Source organism: Mastigoproctus giganteus, chromosome 2, assembly GCF_048544385.1.
Source record: "Mastigoproctus giganteus isolate SK-2022 chromosome 2, ASM4854438v1, whole genome shotgun sequence".
Classification (NCBI taxonomy): domain Eukaryota; kingdom Metazoa; phylum Arthropoda; class Arachnida; order Uropygi; family Thelyphonidae; genus Mastigoproctus; species Mastigoproctus giganteus.
This window is the reverse complement of record NC_143576.1, coordinates 139,076,651-139,091,336: the sequence shown is the minus strand read 5'-3', so window position 1 is coordinate 139,091,336 and position 14,686 is coordinate 139,076,651. Positions and strand designations below refer to the sequence as shown.

General features: G+C 38.9%; 1 protein-coding gene across 1 annotated transcript in view; it reads left to right on the top strand.

The window, feature by feature from the left end:
• Nucleotides 1-14,686, top strand: part of LOC150089603 (26S proteasome non-ATPase regulatory subunit 5) — a 74,392-nt gene that overhangs the window by 47,055 nt on the left and 12,651 nt on the right. Inside the window, exon 5 of the mRNA XM_090368686.1 lies at nucleotides 6,032-6,220. Within this exon, the coding sequence (XP_090224812.1) occupies nucleotides 6,032-6,220 (189 nt within the window). The remainder of the gene's footprint in view (nucleotides 1-6,031; nucleotides 6,221-14,686) is intronic.

Sequence of the window (14,686 nt, the reverse complement as noted above, 5' to 3'; positions counted from 1 at the left end):
CTGAATGGAATCTAGAAGCCTGAGAGGAGGTTTTGGGGGCCCGCCCCAGATGTGGGAACAATATTCCATGGTAGGGCGGATTTGCGATTTGTACAGAGTGAACAGCTCTTTGGAAGAAAAGTAACGCCTAGAGCGAAAGAGAAAACCAAGTTTTTTAGATGCACAGGAAGTAATATTTGTAATATGGTTGTGCCAAGAGGGATTAGAAGTCAGGGTAATCCCCAAAAGAGATATATCATCTTGCCTAGAAATCGAAGTGTCACCAAAGATAAGCATAGGAGCAGAAGAATCCTTTTTTGCGAGATATAAGACAAGACTGAGTTTTAGAAGGATTGAAATCAACTAAGTTGTCTTTGTCCCACTGGAAAGAATTACATGGAGATCGGCATTTAAGGAATTGGTAGCGGATATTCAAGAAGTTGAAGCTAATTAAGCAGGGCAAGGTTTGCCAAACTGGTAATTGGAATGCAATGTTCTATCATCAGCAGAACTATGAATATAATTTCTGGACAATTCAAGAAGGTCATTAATATACAAGAGACAAGAGTAGAGGAAAGAACTGAACCTTGGGGGGCACCGGCTTAGTGGAGAAGTTAGATGACAGAGAGCCATCTACCATCACCCTCAGTGAGCGATTAGAGAGAAAACTGGATAACCAATTACAAAAAACAGTTTGCAAACCATAAGATGGAAGCTTGTTTAGAAGACCTCTATGCCAAACACGATCGAAAGCCATTGAGATGTCAAGAGCAACTGCTTGTGTTTCACTGAACGTTTCCATTGAACTTGTCCATAAATGGGTATCATAAGCCAGAATATCACCAGTAGATCAACACTGACGGAATCCATACTAGTGATCGTTGATCAGATGGAAGGTTTCTAGGTAGTTTAAGAGTTGGCGGTTAATTGATTTGTCAATTACTTTAGAAAGAGTAGAAGTAATTGCGATGGGAAGAAATTGTCACCCTTTTTAGGAAGTAGTTGGATATGAACAAATTTCCAAGCAGAAGGAAAAACACATTTGGAATAAGAAAGAGAAAAAAGGGGGCAGCAAAGAACAGGAGTAAGTTCAGGAGCACAGGTTTTGAGAACAAGTGGAGAAATACCATCAGAACATGGAGTTTTCTTAGCATCAAGATTCGCCAAAATCCTTCTGACATCCTTTTGATGGAAGACCACAGGAGGCATTGAATGGAGCGTGTTGGGAATGGTGGGAGGTGTTTTACCAAGATCATTAATACATGAGTTGGAAGCAAAATGGGATGCTAGCAGGTCAGCTTTATCCTTGGCTGAAGTGACAACAGAACCATCTGGTCTTGACAGAGGTGGAAGCAGAAATGGGCAAAAGTTGCGGCCAATAGCTTTGGCAAGAGACCAGAATGCTCGGCTGCCATTAAGTCAAAAAGCAAGTTTTCTACTCTTAGCCCGTTCAAAATCTAGTTTGGACGGATTAATTAGCATTAGCATTAGTAGCTGACTGGGCTAGCCAGGTGGGTAAAGTGCCTGCCTGCCTGGCAACCCAAAGGTCGTGGGTTCGATTCCTGCCTCAGGCTTGGATCAAAGTACTGCAAAAACCTTGGGAGGTGCATTATGGCCACAGAAGCCTATGCACCAACAACTACCAAAAAAAAAAAAAAAAACTGCTAGATGTGCTACTGTATATATATGCATGTTAAGATATAATGTGAATTAGGCACCTTTACAAGGTTTTCCTTCAGGTGCCAGCGCTCTCACTGTTTTAATTGCTGTTGGTAAACTGCATCTGAGACCTTTATTTTTAGAAATTTACAAAAAGGATAGGTGGAGCAGGACCAGGATATGTATATGCCAGGAGCAAAGTTTGATGATGTAGAGCAGATATCATCTTTTAAGGGTACAAAAGGTGATATTGTACATGTTGACACAAAGGATATTAAGAGTAGGAGACCGGCAGAATTACTTAACAAGTACAAGTCAATGTTAAAAAAAAGCCGTGAGTTAGGTTTGAATTCGAAAGTGATGTTTGCAGTTCTGCCCAGACATGATAGGAGGGAGTATATGACGAGAGCCTTGTCAATCAATTCGGCCCTGGAGAGATTGTGCAAGGCTCAAGAAGTAGAATTTTTCTCAGCCTGGTCTTTGCTTGTTAACAGGAAAGACTGCTTCTACAGGGATGGGATACATTTAAATAGAAAGGGTGCAAGAATATTTGCTGATGCTATTTAGGCAGGGTTAGGTGGGTTGTAAAATTGCTAGCTTGGGGGGGTGCCTCCTTAGCCAGGTGGGAAGGAGAAGCAGCAGTGCGTAGCACACGCTTCTTGATTAGACCGGGGTTCGAGCCCGTCACCACCAAATACGGAGGATGCGGAAAGATCAGGGAATGACCACCGCATATCCTGCAGCAATATGGCCTTAGTTGCTAATACTCCTAAAAACCAAAAAAAAAACAACAACAAACAGCTAGCTTGGGGGGGGGGTTACATGGACTAATAGATTAACAGGCGGAAGTGATTCTTGCACTGCTATTGGAATGAGCAGGAGCCTGGAAAACAATGTGCAGGGTATTCCAGAGTCATTTCAGAACAAGTAAATACATGGGCTGTGTTACATGTATACTTACGAATGATAGGAGTTTGGTAAATATATTTGATGAGTTTCAGGTGTTGGTCAAAACATCAAGGCAGATATTGTTGGGATATCAGAGACGTGGTGTTACACAGATATAAAGAATGCAGAACTGGAATTTGGGGAGTACAATGTGTACAGGAATGATAGACAGGATAGAAAAGGAGGAGGGGTTATGCTATTAGTTAAGAAACACAAAAAATCCAAGGACGTACAGCCAGTTGACATGGCTGGACAGTGCAGTGTCGAGTCAGTTTGGTGTGACCTAAGCACTGGAAGATCGAAATTGAGAGTAGGAGTGTGTTATAGGCCTAATGGCTCTGATGAGTATAACAAAAAACTGTACAGGGAAATAGAGTGGGCCAGTAAATCAGAGTGTCTTATAATGGGGGTTTTAATTTCCCAGATATTAACTGGAATTTGTGGATTGGTCACACACTAGCAAGGCTTTTGTGGATTTATTGGATGATTGTTTTCTACAGCAGCATATTCGGGAGGCAACTAGAGGGAGTAATACTCTTACTCTTGATTTAATATCAGCAGTGACTCTTTATGCATTACGGATCTGCAGATAAGTGGGATTTACTCAAAGAGGTAACTACCATCAGGGGTAAAAGGAAGGGTTTTTGCTTTTGTGGTGACTTTGGTGGTCTGAGACCGTATTTAAATTTTATATGGTGGGACCAGCTGATTATGTTACCAACAGCAAATTCAAAATGAGAAGCATTCAAAGAATTAATCTTGGAAGCTACTAGGCTTTTCATGCCGTCTAAGAAATATTGTTCAAGGTTTAGGCCTACGTGGATGTCAGATAAACTAATGAGACGTGGCAGAGAAGAAAAATGCATGGGATACATATAAATTAACAGGCGACACGGAAGCCTATGATAGATATAAGCTGGTCTGTAACCAAGTTACAAAGGAGGGTAGGCAGGCAGCTTATGAGAAATCTTTGGCAAAGGATGCAAAGAAAAACAGCCGAGAGTTCTTTACATATGTAAATTCTAGAAGGAAAGTGATGAATCAGACTGGTCCACTGGATATTGATGGTTCAGCTGTTGATGATCCTGCTCAGGTGGATAACAAACTAAATGAGTATTTTGCAGCTACATTCACGCATGAGGAGTTATTCAGGGAGAGGAATGCCAGAGGTGAATTAAACTCTGGCGGTGAGCTAGATGATTTTGTAATAACTGAGAGGAAAGTGGAGGAGAAATTGTTGAAGATAAACATAAAAAAAGGCACCCGGGGTGGATGGGATCTATCCAGATATTTTAAAGGAGGCAGCGAAGGAAGTAAGCAAACCCTTAGCCATAATTATGAGAACTTCCTTGAACTCAGGGGAGGTACCCATGGACTGGAGATGTGCAAATGTGACCCCAATCACAAAGGAGGATCAAAGAGCGACACAAGTAATTATAGACCTGTTAATTTAACTTCTCTTCCAGGGAAATTAATGGAAGCACTGGTTAAAGAAGCATTGCAGGATCATCTAGACAAGACTTCAGTTATAGCTTGGGCACAGCATGGGTTTGTTAAGGGGAGGTCTTATCTGACCAATTTGATTGGATACTATGATGTGCTCACAAAGGAACAGGGTGCAAAGAATAATTTTGATATCATATATTTCGATCTTAGAATGGCTTTTGATACTGTTGCAGATGGAAGACTGCTGCACAAATTGGAACAGTGTGGCATTGGAGACAAATTGCTGCTATGGATAAAGGGATGGTTGAGAGGGAGAAAAGAGAGTGGTAATCAATGGACACTGCTCTTTGTGGACTAATGTTATTAGTGGAGTCCCCCAGGGTTCATTGTTTTGTCCATTGTTGTTTTCTGTATTTATTAATGATATTGAAGATGGTGTATCAGGCTTAATGTCCAAGTTTGCAGACGATTCAAAGGTTAGCAGGGTTGATAATGACACTAATGACAGTACACTGCTGCAACAGGATCTATAAAAGTTCAGCAGATGGGCTGAGAGGTGGCAACTGAAGTTTAGCATTGACAAATGTAAAATACTGAGTATGGAAAGCAGTAACCCCAGAGTAACGTATCAACTGTGTGGTGCTACACTGACAGTGATAGAGAATGAAAAGGACCTGGGGGTAATTGTGCAGGCAGATATGAAGTTTTCTGAGCAGTGCAGACGGTCTGCAAGGGTAGCTCATGGTGTCTTGTTAATGATATACAGGAATTTTTCTAGCAGGGATAAGGAGGTGATTATCCCCTTGTATAAGGCAATGGTCAGGCCACACTTTGAGTACTGTATACAGGTCTGGAGGTCTCATTTTAAGAAGGATGTAAAGCTGTTGGAATGAGTACAGAGAAGAGCAACAAGATTAGTGAATGGAACAGAGGGTCGCTCTTACGAAGAAAGGCTTAGGTTTGCAAATTGGAGTGTCTGGAGACTAGGCACCTGCAAGGTGATCGGATTGAGGTGTATAATGCTTTGAGCATGCTCAGTGCTGATGGGATTCTTCATCTTGCTCAGAATAATTGCCTGAGAGGGCATAAATTCAAATTGAGGAAAGACAGTTGTAGGATAGATGTGCGGAAGTTTTCCTTTAGCCAGCCATTGGTTGATTTGCTGGAACAAACTTCCATCTGTTTTTTTAGATGTTGATAGCTTAAATAGATTCAAGGCAGAACTAGACCAACATTTGGAGCAAGTGGATGGGTGAAATGAGAAGGGTTTTTTTTTTTTTTTTTTTGGCTGTTGCTATATAAGCTTGCTTTCTGGCATCATGTGCCTTTATTAATGCTAAATCCTAATGTTTTTTTTTTTTAATTGGTATTTTGATTTATATTAAAGTGCATTATTTTGATAAGAGTTTTGAAGGTGTTCTAAGCAATTAGATAAACTCCACCCCCCTTTCCCCCATACAATCCATGGCAAGAATATCACTTCCCAGCAGTGTATTATAATATTCTTTTTGAACATGCAGCTAGAATAGGAGGATAGCTGGTTGTTAATTATGATTAGCAAAAGCCAACAAAGTTAACATAAGCCAGTTGTGCGAGATCAGTAGTTTTCCATTATCAGTAAAAGGGTTGCTTTCAGTACTCTTTATCCTTCATTTCTTATTTCCCTAACTTATCTTAATAAAATTGTTATGTCTGATTAAGTTAGGAAAATGAGGATAAGTTAATTAAATTTTAATTAAATTTAATTAAAATTAAATTTGAAGATAAGTTAATTAATACCTAGTTTATTGTGCTGGTGAGTAGAAGTTGATAGCTTAAAATTTGACTGTTCAGACAATGTGCAGCTCACATTGTCTGAACAGTCCTTCCTCAAAAACCTCCCCATATATCTTAGTCATTTTTCTTTTTAATGTCATTTTCAGTGGTGACTATATAAAAAATATATATATTTTGTATAATTATAAAAAAATACAGTACAAAATATTTTTTTCTCTTCAAGGTCTGCTAAAGTTTTTTGGTCATATTGGGCATTATAGACCTCAGATGATTCTAGATGATTATCCTGAAGTAATCAGTATATTGCTCACATCACTTAAGGACAGTGATGTGATTATTGAGGGAGTAGCTGTGGATACCATAGGTGTACTGGCATCTCATGCTGAAGGAAAGAGGATGCTAAAAAAACTAGGTATTTAAATTTTAAAAATTTCCTTCATGTGCATGCATTAAATGAATTATCTAGTTAATTACTAACAGAATATGCCTGCATAAAATAGTTCCTTCCCTTCTGCCAGCATATCAGGATCCTAATTATGCTTAGTCTTATACATTACTTTATACACAGTTAAATGTAGGTGGTGCTCTATGTGCATTATGGCCTTGCTGTGCTCTAATTTTCTGAGTTCATAATGCAGATAGGTCCTTGGAATGTCTTATATGGCAGCTTATATCCTTGGCTTTTTTTTTATTTGTTCTCTAAATATTGTTTCTGTAATAAAACAGATCTAAATTATCTATATTTGTTGCCTTAACATAAGCTCTCCATGCACACACCAGATTTTAATATGTTACCTGCTAGTCTAGCAGAAAGCTGATTTGAGCAAACTTATTTTTATTGTTTTTCTTCTTTTCATTCTCTTTTTTTTTTTTTTTTCCCCTCATTTTCATTATCTCAGATGATGCCTTGATGGGGGGGGGGGGAAGGTTTTCAGGTGGTTTTAAAGGTTTTATGAGGAAAATTTTTCATGGAGAAAGGAGTGGTTGTCCATCAACAGACAGATGGGCTAAGAAGTGGCAATTGAAGTTTTACATTGACAATTGTAAGGTATTGCATGTGGGGAGCAGTAATCCCAGATTAATATACCAACTGTATGATACCATACTCAGAGTAGTAGAGAATGAAAAAGACCTGGGTAATTGTGCAGTCAGAGATATATATTCTCTGAGCATTGTAGACAGGCTGCTTGTTATTTGTTATTTGGTTTTGAGGAGCATTAGCAACTAAGGCCATATTGCTCCGGGATATGCGGTGGTCATTCCCTGACCTTTCCGCATCCTCTGTATTTGGTGGTGACAGGCTCGAACCCCAGTCTAATCAAGAAGCGTGTGCTATGCACTGCTGCTCCTTCCCACCTGGCTACGGAGGCGCCAGACAGGCTGCCACGACAGCTCATGGAGCTTTGTCAGTGATATACAGGAATTATGCCAGCAGAGAAAAGAAAGTGTATAGAGCAATGGTTTGTGCACATCTTGAGTAATGTCTACAGGTCTGGAAGCTTCATTTTAGGAAGGATGTGGATCTGTTGGAACAGGTGCAAAGAAGAGAAATGAGATTATTAAGAACAACAAAAGGCTGCTATTATGAGGAAAGGCTTTACTTCTGCAAATTTCAGTTTGTGGAGACTAGGCATCTGTGAGGAGATCTAACTGAGGTGTTTAAAGCTTTGAATGGATTGAGTAAGCTCAATGCTGATGGAATCCTTCCTCTCAGCCAGATTACACATGTGATGGATCATAAATTCAAATAGAGGGATGGTTGTAGGATAGATATGAAGAAGTTTGTCTTTAGTAGTAGTAGTAGGGGCAAATGTTGCAAGAAAGCAAACTTATACACCATCAACCAAAAAAAAAACCAACACATTCCATTTCCTCTAACAGTTTATCTAGTCCTTTTTTAAAAATTATTCAAGCTATCCAATTCTATATACTATCCAGATGGAAGTTCATTCCAACAATCAGCCACTCTCTAAATTTGGTTTCATCATCAGCATCAGCCATTTTCAATCCACTGCAGGATGAAGGCCTCTCCAGCAACTTTCCAGTTCCTTCTGTTTTCTGCAATGGCCATCCATTTACTACCCACAAACTCATGAATTTGTTGAATTCCATCTGTCCGTCTCTGTCATTGTTTTCCAGGTTTTCTTCTAGCTCCTCTTGGGTACCATTCTGTTATTTTCTTAGTCCATCTGTCATCATGTCTTCGAGCTGTGTGTCCTGCTCGTGAGTGCCCAAGTTTCACTACCATAAGTCATGGTGGGGAGTATACATTAGTTCATTATTTTACATTTCAGACAAATTGGGATATTGCTCCTCAGTATTTGACTATATTTCCTGAATGCTATCCATCCAAAATTTATTCTTCTATTGACTTCCAACCATTTATCATTATTACAACTAATGACGTGTCCCAGATAAGTATATGACTTCACCTTTTCAATTACTGCTCCTTCAATCATTATATCCCTTTCTGTGGCATACTTGTTCATCATTACTTTTGTTTTAGCCATATTCATCTTTAGTCCAGAATCCTTACTAACTCTGCATAACTGATTAAGATTTTCCTCTAATTCTTTGGGATCGTGGCTTTTGACCACAATGTCATCTGCAAATCGTAAATGGTTTAGGTACTCTCCATTCACATTGACTCCTTTCTGTGACCAGTCTAATTTTCTGAAAGCTTTCTCGAGGGCAGCAGTAAACAACTTTGGAGATATTGTCTCCTTGTCAGACTCCTTTCTCAATTTTAAATTTGTTACTGACTGGCTTCAGTTTTGGTCATCAAATTTGGCTTCAGTCGAAGGCAAATTTATGCACATCCAACCTATAACCTCAGTTTGAATTTATGCCTCTTAGTGTGCAGTGTGAGCAAGAGGAAGGATTCCAACAGTATTGAGCTTACTCAATCCATTCAAAGCCTTAAACACCTCCTCATTCAGATCTCCTTGCAGGTGCCTAGTCCCCAAACACTGTAATTTGTAAAACTGAAGCCTTTTCTGGTAAGAGTGCCCTTTTGCTTCCCACATGAATCTTGTTGCTCCTCTCTGCACCCATTGCAACAGATCAGTGTCCTTCCTAAAATGAGGTGGCCGCACCTGCATGCAGTATATGATTAAGTCATGATGTGTCCTAATCATTGTCTAGTACAATGGGATTATCACTTCTTTATCCTTGCTGGCAAAATTCCTATATATCATTGACAAAACATTCCATGAGCTGTCCTGACTGTCTGCTTGCATTGCTCAGAGAATTTCATTCTGACTGCACTGTTACCCCAGGTCTTTTTCATTTTCTGCTGTCCTGAGTGTAGTACCACCCAGCTGGTATATCAATCTGGAATTACTATTCCCCTATATGAAGTACTTTGCATTTGTCAATATTATACTACAATTGCCACTGCTCACCCCATCTAAGAAGATAAACAGTTGGCAACTTGAGAACTTTGACTAAGAAAGGTATTGAGCTGCCAATCGTTTTTATATTTAGTAATATTTATTTACTGAAAGTGATAAGTGTGATCTTAAAGAACATCTGCACTTTTTTCGAACATAAGTATATTTTTTTTGCCTCTTGGAACATATCTTTCATTCAATGTGTCATACACAAGGCGATACATACAGAGGTTGATCGTCCTTACTGCTTGTTGCTTTTGTTGTCCATTGCAGTTCTAGGAACATGACTACAATGAATGATGATGACTTCCTGTGCTCACAAAATTATCAAAATAAACATATTCAACAGAGCAATACTTATGAGATACCTTTAAAAGTTACAACTTGCTCAAGAAAGATCCAATATTTAGTGGAGTTCATGCGGGATGGTAACAGGTATGGGCTGACTAAGCAGTCACCGACCATACCTGCCCACACATTTATTGTGAAGCGATGTTGTGCCGCATGGGGGTGCACACCGTGTGGGTTGTCGTGAGCCCACACATGAGCATTGTGCTGATTGAATAAGCCTTCCCAAGTGAAATAAGCCTCATCCGTGACCAAAACATAGGCTGGAAAATTCAAGCCTTGAACACTTTCTTGGAGAAACCACTGCACAAAAGCCACACGTGCAGGATGATCTTGAGGAAGCAGTAACTGAACCCTTTGGAGATGAAAGGGGTGTAAGGAATCGTTGTGCCAGACACGCTGTACACTGCAATGAGACACTCCTAAGGCAGAGGCAATGGCACATGTGCTGGTAGCAGGATTATTCTGGACGCATTCAACACACTTTTTTGCATGGCGGGAGTTCGCGTCGAATGTGGTCTCCCCATACTTCTCCTGTTACCTCTAAATGACCCATAATCGCACAAATTTTGATGCACATGCGCAAACAAATGGTGGTTCAGTACATGTCTGTCTGGGAAGCGTTCTTCATAAATTCGTTGAGTGGCTCGTCCATTGCTCTCTGATAATCCATACACTAGGTGCATGTCTGCCAGCTCACAGTTTGTATATCGACGCATGCTCTTTGTGCAGCGACTACTGCTTGAATGAGTAAACCAGAAATTTTCCCTCTCGCGAACTGATGAACAGCGCCGTGTACCGACTTACGGTGACGTTTCCGGTTATGGGTTCCTATGCGATTCACATTCCTTTAGATGTTACCTACCTCCCCTAAACGTTTGTACCAATATTTTTGAGACACCCTGTACATAGAAACTACCTTTAATAAACACTAGGTAATAAACAATAGGATAAGTAAAGTAAGACATATAGGAAGCTAGTTAAACAAATTCATTTGGAGCAGAGAAATTAGCCAAAAGCAAGGCAATGCCCACAAATTCTGAACAAACCTAGTTAAAATTGCTTAATCCAACTAAAAATACAAAACAACATTTTGCTCCTATATGAGCTTATAAAAACTTACTGCACATTATTATTATAGCCACATGGTGCAAGGAAGCCTGTGGCTTATGTTGCACCAGCCAAAAAAAAAAAAAAAAATTCCCGAGTTACCCTGAGAGAGAGAGAGAGAGAGAGAGAGAGAGAGAGAGAGAGAGAGAGAGAGAGAGAGAGGTAGAAAGGAATCACCAAGAAAGAGAAGAATGATGATATTCATATCAGGACCCTGGGTTTGCCACACCCAGCCCATACTCACCAGATATGAGCCCCTGGGGTAAATCTAAGGATTCACCTAATACTCTGGCCAAAAGGCAAAATCTGTTGTTTACAGTGTAATTTTTAACCCTACTTTAATCTATTGGAGTTGACAATTGGGCAAGGAATAGGACTAATCAAAAATTGGAATCTTTGTAGAATAAGTTTAAAAAAAAAAAAGAAAAAGCTTGGTAAGCAAAGTGAGCTGAAAACGGCAAGAGTATTTATAAAGGATGGAAAATGAAAAATTAATTAAACAGATATTCAAAACAAAAATTAATGGTAGCAGACTGAGAGGCAGAACAAGCAGAATGCAAATCAATGGCGTAAAAAATAAGATATTCAGGGGCATTAAGAGCAGAGGCACTGAACTAAACAGTCTCACTGGATTGGTCTTCCTTTTTTCCATGGAGAACTATACTCCATTTTGGGCCCCATTGATAATGTTTGGGCTCAAGATAGCCAACATGCCTATATGGGCTCCCATGGTAAGTGACGAGGGAACCAGAGTAGAGCCGTAACTAGTTGTGGTGTTATTTATTAATATGAATAAAATGTGTGTGTGTGTGTGTGTGTGTAAATTTGTGTGTTTGTCACATTTACGAGTCTTTCTTTCATTTTGCAGATTATCCAGAGTTTTGATCACCTCGGCAATTTTATTTTTAATCCACCCTGGATAATCAGGAGTCTACTATTGTGTCAATTAATAAAATAAATAAAAATGAAATAGAAAATGGAACAGAAGTAAAAACTAAAATATAAAAGTAAAAATGAAAACAAAAGAAAATTGAAAAGTACCACAGTACAAAAATGAACCCCAAACCTGCATTCTTTAGATTAGGAAGTTTCCATCTTCATCCCTAGGCTACAGGGGCAGATAACAGCAGAATTTCAAACAGTGATTAGGATCAAGGCAAACTGTCTTCTTTGATTATCTCAGGGGGTTTCTGAACATTGGATCATACCGCTTGGATATTTTATTTCATTTAAAGAATACTTTATTCTAATGAAGTTTAAAATAAATCAAAGATGACATGATTGTGCACTCCCCTTGTGAGACAATCTTGTCTCCTTCAGTCTTAGTTCTTCTGATGTTTGCTGGATTTGGAATTAAAATGAAAAAAGATAATTAAATAAAATATAATGGAATATAGGATAATTTGATCTCCTGGGTCCTCATCTCATCAGGAATCAATGGACTTAGTATTTTAGTAAGCTCTCTAAGCCTGCCATAGGATTACATTTGAAAGTCTATCTTATCCTTTAGGATATCCTTTAATATCGCAACCGGTCACTTTATTCTAATGAAGTTTAAAATAAATCAAAGATGACATGATTGTCATCTTTGATTTATAAGTACACAGGTGCATAAGTACATGTGTCTTGAGTAACCAGGGTTCAAGCCCGTGACTGCTGAATACGCTGTTTCTTGTATTCTGTGTATCTTGTAAACTCCTGACCAGGAGTATAAACAGAAATTTTTTTTTTTATATTCTTTATGGTTCTCTTCCTACCTTTCATTCGGGCTATGATTACTCCTTTCGGAACTCCCTTCAGAGTGCTCGCAGTCTTCCGGTTCCCAAGGTTTCGAAAATTGATCCTTCAGAATGGCCCAAGATGCCATTTCCTATGCGCACATACGTAAATTGACATGTGCAAGCGCATGTCCATTTTCATATGCGGGTGCGCATGTCCATTCTCGTATGCATGTGCGCATGCCCATTCTCATATGCACGTGCGCATGTCCATTCTCGTATGCGCGTGCACAAATGGATGTTGGAAGTAGTCCACTTTCTTGCTGCGATCTTCAGTTTATGACAATTCACATATATGCATGTCGATTTTCGTATGCGCATGCGCAAATGACTGCTTAATATGGTGCTGTTTCTCGTATTCTGTGTATCTTGTAAACTCCTCTGACCGTTTGGTCGTCCTGGAGTATGAACAGAAAATTTATTTATTTATTTATGCGTGTTTAGGTAAATGCGCGTGTGCATTTATCTATGCGCAAGCGCAAATGGATGTTGGAAGTAGTCTTCACTTCAGCCGATGCGCCTTTAGATGATGTTACCCATTACGCAAATGGAGAGCGGCCACACACAAACTTAGAATAAGTGTTTCTGTGAAACGACAAGTAGTGGATTTTTGTGGAAGTGCTGTGGATTTTTATGGAAGTGCTGCCAATTTATGCACGTGCACAATGTGCATATCCATTTTCGTGTGCGCATGTGTATTTAAGTATACGCGTGCGCATATCAATTTACGTATTTAGATTTTTCTTAGGTGTCTTCACACCTATCAAGACCCCACCTTTTGCCACCTGACTTGATCGAGTTAGACAATGTAGATTAACTCGAAGCAGTCTACTTTTTAGAAATAAATTGAAAAAAAGAAAATACTCTACATCCTTATACCGTAAGAAGTATTCAGTCCATTTATGTAGCACAAGATTCAGTTATTTTATAGCACAAATATTTTACCAAACTGAGTACAGGACTCAAAGTGAAAATAAAACATGAAATTTATTACATACATATGTATACAGCTGAACTAGATAATATGACATACAAAGTTAAATCACTAGCAGGCTCCTCCGTAGCCAGGTGGGAAGGACACACGCTTCTTGATTAGACCAGGGTTCCAGCCCATCACCACCAAATACGGAGGATGTGGAAAGGTCAGGGAATGACCACCGCATATCCCGGAGCAATATGGCCTTAGTTGCTAATGCTCCAAATAACAAACAAACAACAAACCTTCACTAGCTAATCTGAGTTATGACAGAATGAGTCAAATCTTTTCTCTGTAAAAGACATACTTGTTGAAATGCACCGATCGATATCTAATTAGGAAATGACCTATGTAATTATTGACCTGTGTATTTGTAGTGACGTAATTTTCCTGCCCACTTGTACTACATGACCTCCATCCCTCTTCTCCCATTGGCCTCACCCTACCACGTGGCATTCTCAAGGTTGAATGAATATCACTATGTAATTATTTACATAGATCACTTAGGAAAAGGCCATTTGCTTTAGGTTCCATAATGCATGAGGAATATTGTTGCATTTACAAACTATACAAATATTTAAAATATTTAGAAAATATTAAACAACTATATTGGGTCCTTTTATCAGCTGACTTTACAATGGAACATGAAATAATGCCGGGTGTGGTCATGTATTAGGCAGTGGAGCACATTCATGAGGTTGATGAACATTATGGAGGCAGTTGTCTTTCAATGCTTAGAACGTTGGCATGCATCCCATGTACCCTCTACATTGTCCAGATTCTTCCCAATAACCCATTTGTGTTCCTTTCATTTAACATTCACCAACCTTGTGCATGTGCTTCACTGTCTAATACATGACCACACCCTGCATCATTTGATGCTCCATTGTAACGTTTTTTGTATATTAATGTCTGTCAGCCGATGAAGAAACCCATCGTCCCGATATAGTAGAGATATGATTGTAAATAGTTTAGTTTTTTGTAAATGTTTGTATAGTTTTGTATTGTATAATGTTATTTGTATAATAATAACATTTATACTAACATAACTCACTGATTGAAATCAAATCAGGAAATGATCTATGTAATAATCTAAAACCTGCATATTTGTAGTGATGTAATTGCCCTGCCCAATTCTCTCATTGGCTTGAATAAATATCACTAAGAGGAAAACTTTTTTAATGTATAGAGAGATATTGTTAAATTAGTAGATTTATAATTCTTGAATATTTTAGCACCCTTTGATTACACTTTTTAAATAATTAATGTCTGTT